Raw genomic sequence first — 24,537 nt, 5'->3', positions numbered from 1 at the left:
GAAGTCCTCCAATAATACTGTGCGACTGATAACTGATTTCAGTGCCTTACACAACACTGTGAGAAAAAGTTTAACCAAACACTGGAATCTTTTAAAAGCGGACTCTACAATTAGAGAATGGATTCCAGATACACCAGCAATCACATATAGAAGAGGACAAACGCTAAGAAACAGATCCCACTGTCCCCCGCAACACTACCACCACAAATTGGATGACACAACACAGCACCGGTTTTTACAGGTGTGGCTTTTGTTCCATGTGTCGGTGGGGTAAGCATGGGACTAAAATTTTCATGGGATTTGAAAATTAAACCTTTGACATCAGGCAGAACATTACCTGTATAACCACATTTGTGGTTTACATCATAGAATGCCAATGTGGCAAGTATTAAGTGGGGAGCACCATCAGGGCTCTCAAGGACAGGATGGCAGAACATATTAGGGCAATACAGAAACGGGACCCAAAGTATCCAGTGGCACTTCATGTAGCAGAATGCCAATCCATGGAGGATGACATTAAAGTAGTTTCTTTGGCATTGACACGATTCCACTAAACATCAGAGGTGGGAACCGCGAGCTTACACTCAGACGGAAAGAGGCCATGTGGATCATGCGCTTGCGCTGCATTGAACACCGGGCTTAATTACGACCCAAAGCTACAGTTTTTTCTAGGAGACTATAGGACATTGTTAGATCACTAATCATGGGTTGCCCTGGGTTCTTCTGTGCTAAAGGTTCATCGCAATAACACATAAATCAGACTACTGACATCGATTGTCGTTTGAAAAGTTATTGCATGACCAACATATTCTGAATGTATCATTAAATTGTATGTGTTTTAATGAGTCACCATAACAAAATGATCAAGGGATACTTAATATTGTATACAATGACCCTCTATTGTTCAAGAGAGGTGACTCATCATGATATTCGCATAGTAACGGTAATATTTTATTGCATTTCATTGAACACTGTATTTGTAACGTTTTCACGAAGGCACTTGTACGTGTGTGCTCTTCGTGTCATCTACGACATACTCTTCATGGAAAGGGATAATGGGTGTAACTCACCAAACTTTTTAATGTTTTTTTTTACTTTTACGATGCAAATTATATAGAGCTAAACTCAGATATTGCCCAACATAAGGTCATATTGACCATTTGGTTTTAATATTTCACTTGCACAAATGATGCAACTAACTAGGATTGTCGGTACGATTATATATTTTTTCTCTTCATGCACATTCGGCATTGACGAATACTTTCTTCTGCCTAACTCATAAGGCAGTGCAGGTCTTAAAGCAATCCGGGTCTTGCCGATAGAAGATGTAACAGCAAGGGACAGGAACACTGGAATCAACATACACACCTTGTATTAATACAGCAAAACAAAACTAAGTAGGGTAATTCCCTCCGCTATTAACAAGCCATTTCTTATTACAATAAAAATTCCTATGCCAACAATAAAACTGTGGGACAATAATAAAGAAATAGATCCTCTTTTGGAATTTACGAAAACTGTGCCCACGGGGGACTCGGGACTCGGTACTAGGTTCCTCGTTACACAATGACATGGAGGTGCCGGTGAGGAGGAATATTTGGAATTTCAAGTAACAAAGTGTTACGGTCTAGTCTTTCTCTTTCCTCCTCGGCAACCATCAGAGGCAGGTATTTAAACCTACATCACTTCCGGTCAGGTGTCCGTATCATGGAACACGGCGAGCCGGGAACCACAGGATGAGGGATACTAAATACGAAGTAAGTGTCATTCCCCAGGACTACCATCACGCCAGATTTTACAGCGGGGGATCAGGGGCAATCAAAAGTGTAATGAACTGTCACACTTACTCTTGGATTTTGCCCCGAAAGATACTTTTGGAGAATCGCGCCACACACGCATTAAACAGTCTTGAAGATTTAATCCCCTCCCGGCTACAGCCTCCACCGAATACTCCTAAAGGTAATACTGACGCACCCCTTTGAACTTTTGATTTTGGTCAAATAGGGAGAGGTGCTGAGAGCATTCTCCCTTCAGACGAGTCCTGTAGTAAACTGTATACACACACATGATTATCTTTAGTTCTAATATGGGCACTCACTCTACATTCTTTCTAAGCACCACAGCGCTTGCTCTGAGAGACCCGTTCTCTAAGAATCTGACACTTGGATCGAGAACATATATTTTTCTGGAACCTTACAGTACGAGTCAACATACTGGACGCAACTAACCTGTATGTTTGATGTTCATGCTTCAAAGACGGAAAGCGTGCTAAAAGTATTACGATGTAAACAGACGTGCACACACAGGTGTCTTCTGACACGTACATGTCTTTCCTTGTTCTTATACAGGATCTTTTGCTAACAAGAGCTTCCTTTTACCACAACACGTACCCGGCTGGGACGTATAGGATCACCTGTGAAAAGGTGAGCTGCCCCTGTGTTAGTTCCTTTCTCGTTAGCCAATAAGGACAAGCAGAGTTTATTCTCTTTATCTGAAAGGCATCTGTATATCTACAGACACGCATTAATTAGAGGACAACAACAACTGATGTTTCCCGCTTTTTCCCTTCTTCCCCGTGTTTTCTCTCTCCCCCCTTCACTTTCTTCTTCCAGTTGACCGTGAACTTTGTCAATATTCAGACCTATAGACAGTTAGGTCTTCAAAACAGGTAGGAACGTACCTTGTTCCTTATAGCCAATTGCACGTGGTCAGCCGGTCGGGGGGTGCACATGTTCGCCAGACAAATGAAGCACACGTCTTGCACTGATTTGTGCATGTCACACCTTGTTCACTGGGCCTGAATGTGGTGGGCCAATACTTTCTATCTTCTATCCTTAATTCTGTGTTCCTTTCTAATGTAACTGCGTATACAAGTGACAAACACTGTTGATTTACCTTTTTAATGTAACTGCTTAGACAAGTGCCATACACATAGCACTATGTGATCCTTTTCTGTGTAATTCTGTTAACTTAAATCATCTTCCTTTTCCTTCCACCGCCACTTTTATTCACACGGTTGGAAGTTTATTTCCACTATGGGATCTGGTATTTAGGTGCTTGACACCTTTCTCACGGGACATACCCACAAATAGTTGTTTGTGCTTGTATGTGTAATATCTGTTAAATATGCACAAAAGTGAATTAAGTGTTCGATGTCTATATTCTTGTGCTTCTTTCCCAGCCCTGAGGAGTCGCAGTGATTTTGTTCCCACTCGACGAAACACGTGTCGGCTGGTTGTGGAACCAATAAACCTACAACGATTTCTGTTACACCTATATTGAATCCGATTGTCTTACTTACTGGCTCTTTCCACAAACTGTTTTGACTACTGAAAATACTGTCTAATTACTGTATGTGTTGTGTGCAAAGGCATTGCTGTTATTATTTGTTATGTAAGTTAGTCCACTAACTTAGTTTGAGCGGTTGGGGGGTCTTTTACGTTCGCCTGCTTGCACCACATTGAACCTGAGAACTAGCATACACTAGCGTCCATACTTGGTAGAGCGCCCTTCAATTCTCTGAAGTACTAAAAACCCCATGCCTGGTTTTTTTTGTTATTGTGTAGTGTAGTGTTGTGATAGTGTAGTGTAGAGTTGTGGTGGTTGTTTAGTGTAGGGTCGTGCTGGGGGAAGTGTTATAGGGGTTAGGGTAGTGTTGTAGTGTTTGTGTAGTGTAGGGTCATGCTGGGGGTAGTGTTTTAGGGTAGTGTTGTAGTGTTTGTGTAGTGTAGGGTCATGCTGAGGGTAGTGTTTTAGGGTTTAGGGTAGTGTTTGTGTAGTGTAGGGTCATGTAGGGGTAGTGGTTTAGGGTAGTGTTGTAGTTTTTGTGTAGTGTAGGGTCATGTAGGGGTAGTGTTTTAGAGTTTAGGGTAGTGTTGTAGTGTTTGTGTAGTGTAGGGTCATGCTGGGGGTAGTGTTTTAGGGTTTAGGGTACTGTTGTAGTATTTGTGTAGTGTAGGGTCATGCTGGGTGTAGTGTTTTGGGTTTAGGGTAGTGTTGTAGTGTTTGTGTAGTGTAGGGTCATGCTGGGGGTAGTGTATTAAGGTAGTGTTGTAGTGTATGTGTAGGGAAGTAAAGTGCTTTATGGTAGTGTTGGGGGGTCGTGCTGGGTTGTGTAAATGTAGGAAAAGGACTGTGTGTCAAGGGTGGGTGGTGCAGGGGTACTACATTACAGTGTAGTGTAGGGTTAGGTAGGGTACTCTTACTTACCTTAACTACTTTAACAACGAGTTTACCTTTAATATGCATGCCTTTTCGTTGTAAAGGCATGCGTGTTAATGGCATATTAGTTTTAAAAGTATTCGTTCTCTTTATTTGCGGCCTAATAGTACTTGCGGGATCAAATTTGCGGTATGATGGTATGCGGGATGTTTGTCTGCGGTCTGACATCATATATTCATTACCCACATAGGCTCAATCTGTCAAGAGCCAGGTCCCTGGCAGGGATGGGTGGAAAGTAACAACTGAACATGGGTTGGGCAGGTTAGGATTGGCATCGGCAAGTAGAGGGGGCCCTCCAGTTGCGCCGTTGGGCTTTAATTGACCACACAGGATGGATGTGAATCGGTTTCTGACGTGGAACCAATGGGCCATACACATAGCAGTTTTACAAGAAACACATTTGACAGAAAGGGAAGGTACAAGACTATAATTCAAATGGTGATGGAGGATAGTGGCAACTGGATTCTCCTCCCACGCCAGAGTTGCCCTGATTTAGCTAAGCCTTCGACCCGCGTTTGAGGTCACTAACCACATTATTGACAAAGATGGCAGATGTGTTCTACTGGAGGGGAATCTGGACCGAAAGGAAGTAGTGCGAAGAAGCATGGATGCTCCCAATTGTGAGCCGCCATAGTTTTCTTTATACTTCTCACCGATCTTGGTACAGTGGCGATATCACCGTATGTTACAGGGATGGAACATCAACATGGTGCTTTATACACATCTAGATAGATCACAGCACCCCTTAGCCACATGCAACATCCAAGGCCATTACAGATTAGATGGTTCAATGGACCCTGTCAGACATATGGAGATGTAGACACCCCTCTGTAAAGGAACATTCCTTTTACTCCCCATTGCACAATTCCAAGACTTAAATGTATAGTAGGTTCAACAGGCTTAGTGGCAGAAGTAGGCATGAATCAATACTTAGAATGCACCATATTTGACCATAGTAATGGTCAATTCTTGAACATCAATTGCAGGATATGACTATCACCAATTCCGTTGTGGTGCCTTCAAATCGCTACGCTGGAAGACTCTGTTCGGCTCCTCGCTAGGAAAGCTAATTGAGCACCATTCTTTGGACAGCAACAGATCAATCTCCTCATTACTGAGTCGGAGGCCTTCAGTGTCGGGGGCCACTGTATTCATAGAGAAGTAGGGGTGACATCTCAGGATGTCAGTGATGGATCTGGAGACCAAAATTAAAAAGTAAGAAGACGATGGGGCAGCAGGTGAACCTTGGAATAATGCACTTGTGGAAGCTAGAGAAACCCATGCTGCCCTGGTAGAATGGCAGAGGTGTTGACCATTATTATTATTAACAGCATTTGAGCACATGGCTACCTGAATCGGGCTTCCCAGAGCTAGCCATCCCTGATGGAGAACAGATCACATTAAGCAAACAAGTAAGTCTTCAGTTGCTTTCTAAAGCTTAACAAATTATCATTAAGTCTAAGACTAATGCGCAATCCATAGTTTGGGAGCCAAGTAAGAGTACCTGCCACCTCTGACTCACTTAATTCTTGGTAAGGATACTTAACACACTGACAGTGGTAGAATGCTTTCCATCATTAACTAATTAAGGAATTTTGTAGAACCTGTTGTCACACCATCTACCTCATTGGGACCATTATTACCTGTGGATGGGAAGGTTTATATTTCAGTCTTATTTTTGAGAATATACCCCAATGTCTTGAGGAAATGCTAAAATCAGTGGAAAATCCACACATTGAATGTCCTCCATCATACCTATTTTTAAGCAATTACAGTAGTGGGTTTTAGGAATAAATCTGGCAACAAATATACTATAATAAGCTGGTTTTATGACACTGAATTATAAGTAAGTGGTTTCCTTTTCTTTTAGGAACCAGAATTTCGAAATAAAGTTGTTGGCGAAAACGACATTACGTTGCAGTGTGTGGACCAGATTTACGGAGGTATAGTATATTAAGGTGTAATGCATGTGTTTTATGGTTCTTTGAGACAATGTAACGTCCAATTCGCAAATCATCATTCTATAGCTTTATTTTAGTTTTAAATCTATACCCTAAAGTCATATGTTCATCCTTCGAAGTTATGACAAGATTAAAACATTTTTACATTGATCAACTGTTGAAGGATTTCTTTGCAATTATCTTTTAGTGTGTAAGTCTCAGTAATTTTGTATTTAGATTTATAGCAATATGATGTACAGTACCATCTGGTTTTAAGAAAAGGAAGCAAGAAGAGAAAAACGCCATCAACAACCCTCCACCATCTGCACCAAATACTTACCTCCGATTTTTCCCAGATGTGCCCATGTCATTTGTGGCTCTTTGATCATTTACCTTTAGTCTCAGTGGAATAGTCTTCTTAGTTTGCTTCTAAAGACCATAATGGGACCTCCAGATTATTGAGGTCCCTGAGGCAATGGGGCATTTAGCCTCTAAGAAGTCTCTGAACTGATAGTCAAGCCAAAAGCTCTTCACATTTCCATAATCCTGCGCTCCCTCTTGCAACATTTTAATACTTTAAAACCTTATTTCCTCCGTGACTCACCATTTCTGGTAGCCAGACATCTTCCGATGGTATGAGGAGGGTGCCCTTTCAGAACTCATTTTTGCTAAGACATGCTTTGAAGCAAAAATTAGAGGTGAGACTCTTAGTCTTCCTTGTGTATGGTAGATAAATGATAAGAGTTGTACTTTCTAGTAGGATAACTTCTGGGTATTCTGCCAACTGCGGTCCTGTATCTTTCTCTCTGACATCCAGAACCTCATGCCAAAATTAAGTCCTCTGGAGGTAGTCCCACGATATGTGTTAGTGTGCCTTGTTCCCCTTAACCCTGCCAGCAAAGTGTTGTTTTTCTCATTTGTAGTGTGGAGTCTTGCCTGGACGATGAAGATCTTATATAGGGTTTACTTCCCTCATGCACGTGTTGCAAAATGATTGACCTATAAATTATCTAACCTCCAAATATGTAAATCACAGTCTCATTTATGACAAACTCGTATCTAATCCGTTCAAACAGACTTCCCTAGCCCCTTTCTATGCATTTATCTCAAAGTCAGGCACCCCCACCCCCTTCCATTTTGTAAAGGTTTGTCTCTACATACCCACTATAAATTCCATGTTTCTACTTTGAGACATGATTGGGGATGGGAAGGTGGTCAAATATGGCACAGGTGAATGCTGTCCCAAACCTGCAGTGTTGCCCCAATGATAAGTGAAGTGTAGAGCCAGTGTGACCACTGCCCTTTAAGTAGCCAGGATGTCCTTTTCTGTGTTGCATCACTTCCAGCCAGAAAATTTCACTAGAGCGCTGTTTGTCTACCATGCCTCAAAGTCTTTGGGGGGGAGGGGGAATTGGCATTTTGAGTGCTGCCATTCTCACTACTCATAAGAGAGTTTGTCTGTCAACCTTGCAAGCTCCTTAATCATTCTCTGTTAGACCAAGGCATTGGTGGTTCTGGTTGCTGCCAATGTGGGGACCATATTTATTCCCAGATGTCAGTCCATATGAAGGGTGTTAGCCACCAAGAAAACACATTGTGTCAGCTAAAAGAGAATATGCTAGTCCTCTGATTTGGCAAGGTTAACCCTAAAGTCTGAAATTGCAACATAGGCTTGTAGCTCTTATAAAACTACCAGAACGAAAATCTCTGGATCAGTGACTATGAACAATGTGCCATTTGGTGAAGTTAACCCTAAAGTCTGAAATTGCAACTATCATGTGGCCCTTGGGGACATTGTCGTCTTCCCTAAGTTAGCATGAGCAAACTGCAGACTGTCCGTTGCTTTGCATACGTTACTACAGGAGTTTACTTTCCAAATGCTTACTTTGATATTTTACCTTGAGAACCAACTGTTGTGTTCACGTTTGCAGGTTCCTGGGATTTAGTCTGAACATTGTGAACAAGGTTAAACAACAATGCCCCTTGTTGTTCTGGTCTGGTCAGGCCCTAGCACCTAGGCAAAACTCACAGATGCAGCTGTTGTTTGGAATACGTACTTTGGTCTTATTGGAATACAAGGATAGGTAGCACACACTTGGAGAGGACCTTTCCAGGGAGCAGAGCAAGACAGCACCTATGATGTAGAACTACCATCTATAGACTGAGGTACGGGATCTGCAGATAACATCAAGAGATCTTCTAATATATAATCATCCTGCGTCTGTGCAAGGAGAGTGAGGTTAGGCTACGCTGTCTCTCACTATTACGACTCCTTTAATGATCTACGGATTACTTGCTATGCTTACCGTATTTGTGTTATGCATTTTTCTGCTTATTGTGGCACGCATAATGCATATTAGAGCACGTTCGTTAAAATAAACATTTTAAACTTGTTTGGATATGTCAGATCTTATTGTGGACAAGTACAAGAGTGTGAGCAGAAGGGTGTGGCTTGTAACCGCGATTCCTGAGAGTCGAGAGTGTTGTTTTCTGGGGTGTCTAATCACTCGGTTCCTCTGTAAGTGAGTAGGAGGGCAAGTGAGACACTATAGCTAGTTGGTCCTGGGCTCATGGGTTCAAAGGTAGTAGGATGACTCAGTCCCTATATACTAAGATCCCATAAACCTATGCATAGTTCTGTGTTTGCACAGAATCCCTGCAACACAACATAGGCTTGAAGCTCTTATAAAACTACCTGAATTGAAATCTCTGGGTCTGTGACTATGAACAATGTACCATCAGCAAACATGGTAAGCTTGAATGCATGAACCCCTATCACCTACTTCCCGTAAACCTTTTATTTGACCTTATATGATGCTCTAGTGATTACAGCAACAGGGCAAACAGCAGCATCATGTCTCTTCATTGGCATGCATCTGGAAAAGGATCTTTACTCCTACTCACACCTCCTGCTCCTACTTCTTCTCATACCCCAGGCATCTGGTTAACCCTACCCACCAGAAGCTAGTTAAGTGAGCCAGTTACCCTTTCCACATCACTCATGAACTCCCAGTCGACTCAATCAAATGCCTTTGTAGTGTCAAGTGTTTTATGCCTGCCTTCCACTCTTAAAACCTCATTCGTTGGGGTGTGTTATGGACTGTATCAGCTTTTGTGATCTAGCTGCTAATATGTAGGCCAGTAATTTGGTGTTAACATTCAGTAGGAAAATTAGTCAGTAATGGGTACACATTACTGGGGGTTTACCTGTCTTGAGTATCAGTGAGAGCATCTCCTTCATTCCAGAGTGGTCACCACAGCTGAACAAGATAATTGATTTGATGGTTTGAGACAGCAGCCGCAGCCCGCGCAGGTAAGAGCTGTAGGGTGGGTGAGGGATACCGTCCTGTGAAGGGTCAACGTGCAGTCTATGCTAGTGGGGTCATTTGAAGAAGCCATTTATGCTTTTCTGAAGGGATCGAAACATAGAGCTGCTGCAAGGTTCTGATACCAGAACTGCTATGTAGCAGAGAGTTTAAAGCGCGCCCGCAGTCTGTCGCTGCCTCACATGGGATCACACGAGCGGTGAGCGCATTGCAGGTACTTGGAAACAACATAACATAACATGGCATGCCATAAAGTGATATTTAAAAAACACTGCTCATTGTTAGCAGAAGAATATAGCCTGTTTGTATACAGTGTAAATAAACAGCATCACAGGTTCTTCTCAGTTGGAGTAAACCAAATGAAAATGAATCGGATAATGAATAAACTAAATTCCAATATGCAGTTCCTAATTCTTGAGATTTTAAAAACATATCATCGTGAAATGTTGACAGTGTTATCCTCTCCGTCCTCAGGATCAGCTTGTGGTACAAGTAGGCCACCTCCAGATCTATCCAAGCCCAGAATGCTGTAATAGCCGTGGGCTAGAGAAGGATCAGGTGAGGGCAAAAATAATAAACAGGGAGGATAGGATGGGGACAGCAGGGAGGGAGAGCTGTGAAGACAGAAACAAACACAGGATTGGTGTCAATTCTATAGGTATACACTATAAGCACAATACCACTCAGACTTTACCCAGCTATACCTGTATATAGAACGCTGACTGCCTGAACTCAGAAGATGCCTCTCTATACTGAGATTACGTACATCAGCTTGTTCTTGCCTTCCCCTGTAAATATAAAGCACAATAGTAAAACACCCCTCCTATGACCCTGCACTAGGGAGTACTGATATGAGGGAAAGAAAACAACACTACGTACCCTACTCTTGCTCTTCAGAGCCCTGAAGAAACGGTTATCCAAGTCTATGAATATGTAGAAGGTCAGCAGTTTAAACAGTTACTCTCCAAAAGAAAAAGGTAAGGGTTACGTCACCCACAAACACTGGAGACAAAGGTTACCTGTATGCTCTTGAAGTTCGCGGAGGTAATCTCTGTGTTCCCGCAAAAGGAATATGATAATGAAGACCCTCTGCAATAGCCGGTGCAAGAAGGCTGTCCAACAGAGGGTCTGATAAACTTAAAGGTAAACAACAGTTTCCTCCGCAATAGCCGGGGAAAGAAGGCTCGCCAACGGAGGAAACGGGAATAAGCCAAAACAACGCGTTTACTCCGCAAGAGCCCGTGACAAGGCTCGCCAACGGAGGAAACAGGAAGAATCAAAAACAAAGCGTGTACTCCGCAAGAGCCCGCGACAAGGCTCGCCAACGGAGAACAGAACGGAAGAACCAATACCAGCAAATCAGCAACTGTCCTCCGCAATAGCCGAAGACAAGGCTTTCCAACGGAGGACAGAACGGACTAGCAGCGTCGGAATTGAACGCACCAACCTGCTAAAGACACAACAACAGCACCGAACACACTTCTCTGCAACGTCGCCAGGAACACAATGGAAACATGGACCGGAATATCCGACACCGGCTCCCGGAAGCAGCATCTATTTATGCTCCGCCTTTCGTCCGCTAAGCCTTCTGGGAACTGTAGTTTTTTCCCCTCGTTATTCACTGGTTCCTTGAGGCGCGATGACACCTGACAGACAGGTGGTACTACAGTGTACCCTGTGGTTACAACTGCATACCTACAACAATGAATGCGAAGTAGGGGGCTGAACAAACATCTGTGCTCAAATTAATGGGTAGACTCTGATTCTCGCCTAAGCAGAAATGAATGACCGACACCTAATGGAAATGTTTTCGAAGTTTACACAGGTTTCATGCAGCTATGTTCACTTTGGAGTTTTAGTGAAAAAATAATAACAAAGGTGTGCTTTGCCATAATATGCTAGGACAATTCACTATTTGATATATGTAAAAACATAGACTGCTATATTATATTTGGTTTTAAGTAAAGCCTCCGTATTACAAACTGACAGCATTTTAATTTTAGATAAAATGTATTTCCACAAACATGCCGACTTCTATTTCTCTCTTAGATACAGTCACTTACTTTGTAACTGTGTTAATTTATAATTGAGCTAGATTATTGTTAGCCTATTTAGGGACAAGTTGGTAATGGTTGGTTTAGCTGTAGTTCAGATTTACACTGGGAGCTGTTTATGATAGACTGACATTTTAAAAGTCTACTGTGGAATCATGTGCCACCTGATAAGTTCCTTTCAACTCCCTACATTTTCACTGATGCTAGTGCGACATTTCATAGTCATCAAAGTTGTAACTATCCTAATATGCATATATTGATTTATATATAGTATACTCGTGAATCTTATTTTAATGTGAATTTATTATATTGATTTGTTGTACTTCGCATTGGTGTGTGTTAATGTAACTGACAATGTTTAGATAGATGTGTGGAATCCTAAGTATGTGCACAAGAACACACACAGATTATGATGTGAATGGTGGTTCCGAGATTGTCAGCCGTAGCCAAATACCGAGATTCTTGTCACCCGTAGCCAAGCACCTCTGATGGTTCCGAGATTCTTGTCACCCGTAGCCAAATACCTCTGATGGTTCTGAGATTCTTGTCACCTGTAGCCAAATACCTCTGATGGTTCCGAGATTCTTGTCACCCGTAGCCAAATACCGAGATTCTTGTCAAATACCTCTGATGGTTCCAAGATTCTTGTCACCCGTAGCCAAATACCTCTGAAGGTTCTGAGATTCTTGTCACCCGTAGCCAAATACCTCTGATGGTTCCGACATTGTCACCCGTAGCCAAATACTGAGATTCTCGTCACCCGTAGCCAAATAAATCTGATGGTTCTGAGATTCTTGTCACCCGTAGCCAAATACCTATGATGGTTCCGAGATTCTTGTCACCCGGCATAGCCAAATACCTCTGACGGTAGAGAGCTTTGTAAGTGGATGAGGCGTTTGATAAAAATAAACTTGCACTGGACCTACATCACTTTGTGGAGGACCTTCTTATGTGGATGGATATGAGTGTATGGATTTTACACTCTTTGCTTTTAAAAACACATGTTGCTTCAGACTGTTTCACTTGCTTCCCAAGAATTATGTGTTGGCCAATGAGAGAACGAGCTGCAGTCTGCCTGGCTTCAGATCGGTTCTTCCTAACTAGTCTAGTTATGAATATATTTTGAATACCTTTCGATTTTCAAATCTTTTTTATTGGAGAATGCAAATAATACAAGGAAAATACCAAAGAAATACAGGAAATAGAATAAATAACCAATAAGAATTAATAGAGACCGAGAATAATGCATGAATGAATACATAAGATATCTTCTCAAAAGTAAAACAGTTGGGATACATAACACGCAGGAGAAAGGCGTAGCAAAAAATGATGGAAAATTACAAGCGATGGTAATTGTACATAGCAGCCATGCATAATATGTCATTCCTGTGTAACGGATGGAAAGCAAGAAAGGGGGAGAGAGGGAAGAGAGGAGAGAGATATGGAGATAGGCAAGACAAGTGAGGGGCTGAGGGGAAAGGAGGAAGGGAAGTCAGACAGCAGCACCAGGACAGAAGACAGCAAGCTTAAAACAGAACAGCGAAGTCGTAACTCCGGAGAAGAGCCCATTATAATACCAATGACGGAGTGTGAACAGGAGTTTTAGCACCAAAAGCGCCTAAGGTGGGTCATAACACAGCTCTAAAGGATCAAGTATGCTCCAGAGTCTGGTATGGGGTTTTCGCCAAGGAGATGAGTGAAGGACGTCATTATCTGCCCCCCTCAGTGAAGACAGCCATTCCTGCCAAATTTTGAAGGAAACGTCCGAAGCATTTTTCCATTTACTCAGGACAACCTTACAGGCAAGTGTGAGCATGAGGTCTAGAAGGTGTCTATCGTGATCATTCGTTATTCTCGGATCAATCGCCCCAAGAAGGACATACGCGAAGTCTCTGGGCGGTTGATAATGGAAGGCTCGTTGTATGTAATTGTAGATGTTATCCCAAAACGTGTGGAGTAGCAGGCAGTGATAGAGCATATGTGCCAAGTTCCCTATGTGGGATTTGCAGTTCCAACAAAGGGGGTTATCAAGGAGTTTGAGCCTAAAGAGTTTTTCCGGTGTCCAGTACGATCCGTTAATTAACATAAACTTGGTCTGAGACAGGATCAGAGTTATTTTATTGTAGAAAGGAGTATGGTATATCCTGTCCCAGTCGAAAACCAAGTTGGAAGAATTAGGTTTGTTCTCCCAGTCCCATTCGCACTTTCTGTCGGCTTTCTGAGGCATAGGAGAAAGAATTTTATAGATTTTGGACACCATATGACCCATTGACATGAGTTGAAGCAATTTATTACAAAGTGTAGGTACGTGTGGCGGGATGGCTCTGGCAGAGACAAGTCAAGTCAAGTCAAGTCAGATAATTTATATAGCGCACTACATACCCAGAGGGTCTCAAGGCGCTAAGGAGGGGGAGGAGGATTACTTGTCAAATATCCACGTTTTAAGTTGCTTTCTGAAAGCTAGGTGGTTCTGGGTAAGACGAAGGTAAGTGGGGAGTGAGTTCCATGTTTTAGCAGCCAGGTAAGAGAAGGATCTGCCTCCCATGGTGGTCTTGTTGATGCGAGGTACAGTGGCGAGGGCTTGGCTGGAGGAACGTAGTTGGCGGGAGGGGGTGTAGAAGGACAGTCTTGAGTTGAGGCATTCTGGTCCGATGTCGTAGAGTGATTTGTGTGCGTGGGTTAGCAGTCGGAAAGTGATTCTCTTATTGACGGGTAGCCAGTGGAGGTCTTTCAGGTGATCAGAGATGTGTTCGTTGCGTGGGATGTTTAATATGATTCTGGCTGAGGCGTTTTGGATTCGTTCGAGTTTCTTTTGGAGTTTAGCGGTAGTGCCTGCGTAGAGGGTGTTTCCGTAGTCCAGTCGGCTCGTGACCAGAGCATGGGTGACTGTTTTCCTGGTATCTGTGGGGATCCAGCGAAATGTTTTTTTGAGCATGCGAAGGATGTTAAAGCAGGATGAGGATACGGCGCTGACTTGTCTGTTCATTGAAAGTGAAGAATCCAGGATAACGCCTAGGTTCCGTGCGTGGTCTGTCGGGATGGGTGCTTTTCCAAGGGCTTCCGGCCACCAAGAGTCGTCCCATGCAGAGGGGGATGTACCTAGGATGAGGACTTCTGTTTTGTCTGAGTTCAGTTTCAGACGGCTGTGTTTCATCCATTCAGCAACTTCTTTCATTCCTTCGTGTAGGTTAGTTTTGGCGGTGCTGGGGTCCTTGGTGAGAGAAAGGATCAGTTGAGTGTCATCCGCGTAAGAGATGATGTTGAGGTTGTGTTGGCGGGCGATGGTCGCGAGGGGGCTCATGTATACGTTGAAGAGGGTGGGGCTGAGAGAGGATCCTTGTGGTACGCCACAGATGACTTCGGTGGCATCGGACTTGAATGGTGGAAGGCGGACTCTCTGGGTTCTTCCGGTGAGGAACGAGGTGATCCATTCAAGTGCTTTTCCATTAATTCCGATGTTGCTGAGGCGTTGTAAAAGGGTGCTGTGACAGACTGTGTCGAATGCTGCAGAGAGGTCGAGGAGGATGAGGGCGACTGTATCTCCATTGTCCAGTAGAGATCAGATATCGTCTGTTGCTGCGATGAGGGCGGTTTCAGTGCTGTGCTTGGCTCGGAAGCCGGATTGTGAGGAGTCGAGGGATTTGTTGGCTTCGAGGAAAGCGGCGAGCTGGTTGTTGACAGCTTTCTCGATTACTTTGGCCGGGAATGGAAGGAGCGAGATGGGGCGGTAATTTTTGAGTTCGGTGGGGTCCGCTGTGGGTTTTTTCAGAAGGGCGGTGAGTTCAGCGTGTTTCCAGTTTTCCGGAAAGGTGGCGGAGTTGAAGGAGCAGTTGATGACGTCTCGGAGGTGCGGTGCTATGACGGAGTCTGCTTTGTTGAAGATGTGGTGAGGGCATGGGTCTGTGGGGGATCCTGAGTGGATGGAGTTCATCAGGCGGATGGTGTCCTCAGTGGAGATTGGGTTCCAGTCGTTAAGGGTGATCGCGGGGGGAGAGTGTTCAGCGTGTGGTTGGGTGGGTTGGGCTCCGGGTTGGTTGTCGAAGCTGTTGTGGATGTCTGCAATCTTGTTGTGGAAGAATGAGGCTAGGGAGTCGCAGAGGGCTTGAGAGGGGGTGATGTCGTTGGAGTTGGCCGAGGGATTGGAAAACTCCTTGACGATGTTGAAAAGTTCCTTGCTGTTGTGGGCGTTGTTGTCAAGTCGATCCTTGAAAGCTGTTTTCTTGGCCTTTCGGATTAGTTGGTGGTGAGTGCGGGTGGCGTTTTTGAAGGCGTCCTTGGTGGTTGGGTCTTTTTTCCAAGCTTTTTCAAGGGTGCGGCAGAGTTTCTTGGACTTCTTAAGATCATCGTTGAACCATGAGGCCTTCTTGTTGCCAGGTTTGCTTTGACGTTTTTTCAGTGGTGCTAAGGTGTCGGCGGTGTTGGATAACCATAGGGTGAAGTTGGCGGCGGCTAGGTTTGGGTCCGAGGAGTGGGCTGGGGTGTTTAGAAGGAGCGATGAGGAGATCTGGTCGGTGGTGATTTTGTTCCAGTTTCTTTGCAGAGTTGGTTGGAGGTGGTTGGTGGGTTTGGGCTTGTTGTAGGTGAAGTGAACGCAGCTGTGGTCAGTCCAGAGGAGATCCGTAGTGTGGCTGAAGGAGACATGATTGCTGGAGGTGAAGATGGGGTCGAGTGTGTGACCTGCGATGTGGGTGGGGGAAGTGACCAGTTGTTTAAGTCCGAGGTTGGCGAGGTTGTCCAAGAGGGTGGTGGTGTTGCGGTCGTTGATCTTTTCAAGGTGAAAGTTGAGGTCTCCCAGAAGGATGTATTCTTTGGAGGGGAGCGCGTGTGGAGTGATGAAGTCCGTGATGTCTTCACTGAATTTTGCGCGGGGTCCTGGTGGTCTGTAGAGGAGGGTGCCTCTGAGAGTTGTCTTGGGGTCGATGTGGATCTGGAAGTGAAGGTGTTCGGAGTTGGCGAAGTTGGCGTCAGAGCTGGTTGAGATGCGGAGTGATTTCTTATGGACGATAGCGATTCCTCCTCCTGTGTGGCCGGTACGGTCTTTGCGAGTGATCTTATAGTCTTCAGGGATGGCAATGGTGATGTCTGGTGCGGAGGAAGCATTCATCCATGTTTCCGTTAGGAAGGCGATATCTGGGGAAATGGTGTCAAGTAGATTCCATAGGTCAATGGCGTGCCTGTGGACCGAACGGGTGTTGAGAAGGATGCATTGTAGGTGGTTGGGGTCGGGAGTCAGTGGTGTGGTCGTAGCGGAGATGTTGTCGGTGCCGCTGAATTTGCAGGAGTAGCAGGAGAAAGGTCCATGGGTTTGTCCAGGGGCGGCTTGGACGCAGTTGGGGGCGCGACCGGGGTTAAGGGCTAGGAGGGTGGCGGCATCGTAGGTAAGGCGGGGGGGTGGGAGGGACGGGGGCCAGGGGGACAGGCGCTGGGCGCGGTCCAGGCGCGGACGGGCGTAGACGGGCTTACCTTTGGCGCACCTTCGGCGCGGGTTGGGCGCGGTCGCTGCGCGTGGGAACTCCTGTCATATATGGATAGGGGGGGGGAGGGGCGAGGGCGGGTCAGCTGGGAAGGCGGGAGCGGGGTGGAGACTAGGGCAGGGCGACCAACAACAACAACAACAAAATGGCCGGTGGCCTCGCAGGATCGATCAGCTGCACTTTACCTGCAGAAATCGATTGTGACCTCAGTGACACGCAGCGCAGAGCGGCAAGAGGAAATGTGATGCCAGGCAGGCAGCAGCGGCCAGGGCAAGCAGCGGAGCGGCGCAGATTAATTAAATGAATGAAAATCGGTAATTGTAAATAGGCAATAGTATGCGGATTAGCGCGATGCAAATAAATCAGGCAGCAATGTAGTGGCGGCCAAAGCGAGCAGCGGAGCTGCGTAACGATACCCAGCAGGGAAGCAAGGTGAGTCAGGGAGCAGCGTAGGGAGCGTCCGAGTCCGGTGTAGGAACCTGTAAAATCGAGTGGTTGGAGATCAAATCGTGTTTGTAAGGCGGCAAAAGCTAGAGGTGTGGACCCTTCATAAATGTCTTTCAGAGAGTTCAGACCCTTTTTAGACCAGTGTTCCCAAAAGAGGTATTTGCCATCCTCTTTAAAAGACGGATTAAACCAAAACGAGGTTAAGTTGGATTTGGAGAATTTTACTTTGACTTTGCAATGTCTCTCCAGGGTGAGGAGAGCCCTTTTAGTGTTAAGAAATATATACTTGGACTGCGGGAAGGCTGTAGTGTCCATAGTCATTATGGCGGATAGTGGTAGATTATTGATGATTGACTTTTCAACCTGGATCCATATAGGAGTATAATCCTGTTGAGTATGGAACCAATTTGCACCTTGTTTGCATAAATAGGCCGTCTGGTAGCATCTAAAATTTGGTAAACCCACTCCCCCTTTATCTTTAGGTAGTTGGAGTTTACGTAAGGAGATTCTTGGTTTCTTTTCCTGCCACAGAAAAACATTAAAAAGCTTATGTAACTTGGTGAGGAAGTCATCAGAGAGTAACATGGGTAGCATGCTTATTAGATTATTGACAAGGGGCGTAATCATCATTTTTAGGGATTCCACTCTTCCCCACCAGGACAGAAATTTCGGGGACCAGCCGTCCAGGAGTGAGGATATCTTTTTATATAGGGAAAGCTCATTAATTTTAAGGGTACTGATTAAGTCTGTCTCAAATTCGATGCCCAAGTATTTAATGCTCTTCAGTTGCCAGCATAGTCCGGAGCCACCCAAAATACTCTTATCACCAATATGGTTCAGCAGTTTTACCTCCGCCTTGTCCTTATTAAGTTTATACCCGGACACGTCCGCGAATTCAGCAATAGAGGCCATCAAGGCTGGGATTGCCACCTCAGCGTCTTCAGAAACTATCAGTACATCATCGACGTAGGCCGAAATTTTGACTGTGAAGCCTTCAAAATCGATTCCTTTAATTAGATAATTGTTCCGTAGCAAATATAAAAAGGGCTCAATCGCTAAAAAAAAAAGTGAAGGAGAAAGGGGGCAGCCTTGTCTCGTGCCTTGTTTTAGGTCGAATGAATTTGACAGGCACCCACCCGCTCTTACCCTTGCTGATGGATTAGAGTATAAGGCCATCACCATACGGATGAAATCGGTTCCCAGATCAAATTTATGTAGAGTTGCCTCTAAGTAAGGCCAGTCGACCTTGTCAAAGGCCTTCTCGGCATCCAAGGTCACAGCCACTGTGGGGGAGGTAGTCAATTTTGCTCGTTCTAAGATGTGCGCACGGGTACGTGTATTGTTGCTAGACAGTCTGTTTTTGAGAAACCCCACCTGTGATGTGTGGACCAGTTGGGGCAAGACCTTTTGAATCCTCTTGGCCAAAATCATGGCGTAGATCTTACAGTTGAGGTTAATCAAGGATATCGGTCTGTAGTTCTTCGGGGATGTTGGGTCCTTTCCCTCTTTTGGTAGAACCGCAATGATGGCCTCTGCAGGGGTACCGTGAACTTGACCGCTTGTGGCAAAGTGAACATATAGGTCCTTGAGTGGTTCCGTCAAGGAAGACGTGAAGACGTGAAGACGTGAAGCATCCCCAGCGCACTTAGGGCGGTATTTGCAAACAAAACAGGTGATGGACCCTAAGTGCGCTGGGGATGCCCAGACGTGGGTCCCAGGCACTCCACACCACTGGAGTCAAGCTAGCCGGGCTGATGAGAGGTGTTACCTCGAAACCGGTCCGGTCCTCGGATGCTTGATTCCGTTCTGGGAAGGACATGGCTTTTGTAGTTCGGACTGGACTGTTCCCATGGGGCACAGGGTCAGAGCTGATTTGCATATCGCCATTGTCTAACCCAGGGTGGTGTGGAGTGCAAAATAACGATGGATTTGGGCCCAAATCTTTGGACTGGGTTGAGTGTGTGACATTGATCCACATTCGGTCCATCACCTGTTGTGTTTGCATATTCCGCCCTAAGTGCGCTGGGGATGCCCAGACGTGGGTCCCAGGCACTCCACACCACTGGAGTCAAGCTAGCCGGGCTGATGAGAGGTGTTACCTCGAAACCGGTCCGGTCCTCGGATGCTTGATTCCGTTCTGGGAAGGACATGGCTTTTGTAGTTCGGACTGGACTGTTCCCATGGGGCACAGGGTCAGAGCTGATTTGCATATCGCCATTGTCTAACCCAGGGTGGTGTGGAGTGCAAAATAACGATGGATTTGGGCCCAGATCTTTGGACTGGGTTGAGTGTGTGACATTGATCCACATTCGGTCCATCACCTGTTGTGTTTGCATATTCCGCCCTAAGTGCGCTGGGGATGCCCAGACGTGGGTCCCAGGCACTCCACACCACTGGAGTCAAGCTAGCCGGGCTGATGAGAGGTGTTACCTCGAAACCGGTCCGGTCCTCGGATGCTTGATTCCGTTCTGGGAAGGACATGGCTTTTGTAGTTCAGACTGGACTGTTCCCATGGGGCACAGGGTCAGAGCTGATTTGCATATCGCCATTGTCTAACCCAGGGTGGTGTGGAGTGCAAAATAACAATGGATTTGGGCCCAGATCTTTGGACTGGGTTGAGTGTGTGACATTGATCCACATTCGGTCCATCACCTGTTGTGTTTGCATTTTCAGTTAAAGGAGCAAGTGAACACAGCCACAAGGTCAACAGTAATCACATGCAGATGGAAGTGTCACAACTGTCGGCCATCATGGGGTCAGGCATGACAGGAGATGAAACTTTCCCATCATCACAAAAGAGAGGCCAGGAGCACATGATAAGGCAGCTTTGTGGCAAGGCAGATAGCAAATAGGAGGTAATCGTTCATGGGGTGTGTGGTCAGCCAGTGAATATCACTAGATAGGCAGCTACATCATGGTAAAACATCCACAAGTAAGGCACGGTGAGAGAAATGATTCCTAAATGCAGCAGCTGATAGCATACAGATATGATGCTACAGGCGTTTTGTTGCTTATTGTCGCCTGATCTCTCCCAAATGATGAGCCTTCTAAGATTGGCAACATGGGCAATAAGAGTGATCGCGTCGCGGGAGCGGATCACTGTAGAGTCAGGTGGCCGCCATTTTGTATAGTGTTAGAAGTGGTACCTGTAATGGAGACCAGAGTCCTCAAAAATAGCGGGACCACTTTCTGCAACGCATACCGTGTACCGGAGCACACGGGTTGGCGGTAGAGTCCTTAGAAGTCCGGCGTTCACTCAGGCAGTGTTGCGGTAATGTCCCGGTGCATCAGCGCCTCTGAGGTACGGTGGAGGTCCGTGCTGGCTTCATGCAGCCGCGGGAGACGGAGTGTAACAGCACGTCCCGCCGGTGAAAATTACGCTTTCCGGCTCCTGGTGCGTCCCGACACTTCATCGCACCATCTGCTGGAGTCGGTAGTCGCAGGAGGACACCGAAAGTGTGTTGAAGTTCGGCGCCACAGGAGGAGGTAAGGGCTCAGGCATCCATCTCTCCCGGTGTCCAAACCACGCCCCCATATTGTGAATACCTTTAAAGTCAAAATAAATTCCTTAAGGTTTACAAAGCTGGTTTACACCAAGCAGCATTTTGCTTTTCACACTAAACTTTAAGGCTGCTGCACAACACGTGTTTGGTAAAGTCTAATCTGTGTGACTTGACAAGCTAGGGGCCGGTAAAGGACCTTTACTCTGTAAGGCTTCATTTAAAACCTTCCGGCTTGCTGGCCCCGCTCATCACTGAAGGTCTGCTGACAAAGACCACTATAGACAGAATAACAACTACATTTAACACACAAAAGTGTTTGAGACCAATAATGTGTTAGCAGATTTATTGTAAGAAGAACGTTTTAAATGAATTATATGACTGGATATTCACTGATTGTACTTTAAAAACATATGTTGCACAGACGAAGCTGATGCTGACCAGTCGGCATAGTGTGTGGATTAACTAATGTGGGCTGCTATAAACCATACTGTCCATCACAATGAGATCCCCCATGGGTTGTACTTGCTATCACAAGTAGTGCCTATGTTCCAAAGCAAAGCTTTGGTGCGCTTTCAAGTTCCTTACTGCAGCACTCTTGGGACATGATAATACATATGAAGCTGGTGCTGATGCCCTTCTAAAAACAGCAAAAGATATTTATGGTGTCTGAGCCCCCGTACCCCACAGAAGTAGGTGTTCATACTTGGAACAATTACTATTGTTTTAAAGATTTCAATACGCTCTCTCAGATGAAGTCGAAATGCAATGTTTGTTTTATTGTGTTTTAGATTAGACATTTTGTGAACAGCGCACACTGCAGTAAAACACGTGTCTCCCACAGCGACGTTTCTAACCATAATGCACATTTTTTTTAATTTTCAGCACAGAGCTCACCAATAAAAATGAGTAAATGATGAATGCTTTGGGTATCCCTTCTGTATCCGCAGCACCACCACCTCAGAATGACTCCCAACACCACAGCATCACTCAGCACCACCACAGCATCGCTCATCACCACCACAGCATCATTCAGCACCACCACAGCATCGCTCATCACCACCACAGCATCATTCAGCACCACCACAGCATCACTCAGCACCACCACAGCATCCCTCAACACCACAACAGCATCACTCAGCACTACCACAGCATCAATCAGCACCACCACAGCATCATTCAGCATCACCACAGCATCATTCAGCACCACCACAGCATCATTCAGCACCACCACAGCATCATTCAGCACCACCACAGCATCATTCAGCACCACCACAGCATCACTCAGCACCACCACAGCATCACTCAGCACCACCACAGCATCACTCAGCACCACCACAGCATCACTCAGCACCACTACAGCATCACTCAGCACCACTACAGCATCACTCAGCACCATCACAGCATCACTCAGCACCACCACAGCATCACTCAGCACCACCACAGCATCACTCAGCACCACCACAGCATCACTCAGCACCACCACAGCATCACTCAGCACCACCACAGCATCACTCACCACTACCACAGCATCACTCAGCACTACCACAGCATCACTCAGCACCACCACAGCATCACCCAGCACCACCTCAGCATCAGCACAGCACCACATCCTCATCAGTGTACCACCACCAGTACAGCACGAGCTCAGCTTCAGTACGGAATCAACTCCGCAGCAACTCAGCATCACTCACCACCACCCCACCAAAGCATCACTCAGCATCACCTCAGTATGACTAAGCACAACGTGCACACCCCCTCTATCTAGAGTTCATTCACCACTTAGTGCACAAACTATCTATCCCTCTCTGTCTTCCTTTCTATCTATTCTATACAGTTCTCACCCCTATCGATTCACCATGGCACATTACTCCACTACACAAATACACTACACACCATAAAATTCCAACCCTTACAGTTCCACAACTAACAATTCCAATTCAACCCACATAATTCCACTCCAAACCACATACATCCACTCCACACAAGACCAAAACACATGGGTAAAAGACGGTCATTAGCAACTCCAATAGCTCTAACTCTCATAAATGCAATCCCTATTACATTGCAAATGCTTGTTTCTCTTCAGCTGACCTCACTGATATGTGTATGTATTTGTTCTGTTTCTTATCCTCTAAACCATTCATAAGTTAACTTAAGTCTCCCCAAACCTAGGTGTGGTCCTGAATCCAGTCCACCAGAATATGAAGTCTGTCCCATATAAAGGCTTCATGACCCTGGTTCTGTGCATAGATTAATGCTTTAGTTGGGGTATGCCTCAGACTATTCCCCATACTCTCACCCTCTTTACCGTAAAGTTAGCATTTTCTTGTATGGGTATCTCAACTCCAGCTTATTGTTCACATACTGAAGGGAAGAACCTCTTGGGGTAATTCCTGGAGTGAATCAGTTACTGCAGCACTCTAAATAGATGGGTCTCCTGTAGCAAGTAGGTGTACACCCTCAACCATGCATCTTTTTAGAGGATTCCCAGATGTTATGGCAGGCCATTTAGTCTTCTTACATTATTGGTTGTGTCAGTATATCGCATCCGACCAGTATTCCGCTATGTCCCCTAATGTGCCAGCCTCTTTTGTCTTGTTTCTTCTCATGCCCAGCTTTTACAGCTGTTCCTAGACTTTGGTTGTGCACATTAACCCCCACCTATCTCCTCTGCCCTCTCCCAGTAAGGCCCCTCATTCTGACTTAATTCCTTACAGAGCCTAACTCCCTATCTCAAAGTACATCTGCAAGCTTAACTATATTAAAAAAAAGAGGATAAGAAGGAAAAAAAGCTAAAGGTTTTCTGTGTGCAGTGAGCCGCCACTTTATCTTTAGTTATGTGGAGGGGCAACGTTTTGGTACTCCCCTCATCTCATACGCTGCCACAGCCAACTAAAGCAACCTCATCCCTTCTCCTGTAGTCAACCATTCCTCCTGTGTTAGGCTATTGGTGACCCAAAGGTCTCCTCCACAGCAACCCAAAACATAGACTTTGGTGTCCGAGTCATCTCCAAAGTCTGGCTCTGTGTAGCCGTTTTATTGATTCTGCCATAAACTATTTATTCACACTACCACTTCAGGGCACCCTTTTGGGACCACATTGAGACATAGCCTTTGTCTGCTCTCCCCAGGAAGTTGATCTCGTAGGTATGTGGTGGTTAAACAGTGTGGCCCTGGCCCAAAAAAAGTACAGCTCTGTACAGGATTAAAGGCAAGCATAATGTCAACAAGTGTTAGGAGAGATATATGGGTTGTGGAGGGTTCATGCATTGTGATGTAGTGTTTGTGAGGAGAGTCTTCAACTATTTCCTAAATTGAGCGGGGTGGGGTCCTAATGAATATGGGGGATGTTGTTCCAGACCCTGGGTGCTTAGATGGAACAGGCCTGCGATGCTGGGTTTTTTTTATTACTCTTCTTAGTCGGTGGTCAGATGGTGTCCTGGCTGCAGGTGTTCCAAGGAGTGCCAGAAATTACAAGCTTGTCTGCAAGATAAGTAGGGTTGCTGGTCATGATGGGTTTGTTAAATGATGTAGATGGCTTTGAAGATATTACGGGCAGCAAGACAAACCAA

The 24,537-nt window shown here is 45.4% G+C and overlaps 1 protein-coding gene across 3 annotated transcripts in view; it reads left to right on the top strand.

The window, feature by feature from the left end:
- The window catches only part of MTMR12 (myotubularin related protein 12), a 764,164-nt gene that overhangs the window by 295,153 nt on the left and 444,474 nt on the right, over positions 1-24,537 (top strand). For all 3 annotated transcript variants that reach the window (XM_086960496.1, XM_086960495.1, XM_086960494.1), the window contains one exon: positions 6,092-6,164. In XM_086960496.1, the coding sequence (XP_086816622.1) occupies positions 6,092-6,164 (73 nt within the window). The remainder of the gene's footprint in view (positions 1-6,091; positions 6,165-24,537) is intronic.

Source organism: Lissotriton vulgaris, chromosome 3_1 (genome assembly GCF_964263255.1).
Source record: "Lissotriton vulgaris chromosome 3_1, aLisVul1.2, whole genome shotgun sequence".
NCBI lineage: Eukaryota > Metazoa > Chordata > Amphibia > Caudata > Salamandridae > Lissotriton > Lissotriton vulgaris.
Note: the sequence above shows the minus strand (reverse complement) of the source record. Positions and strands in the feature narration are given on the sequence as shown.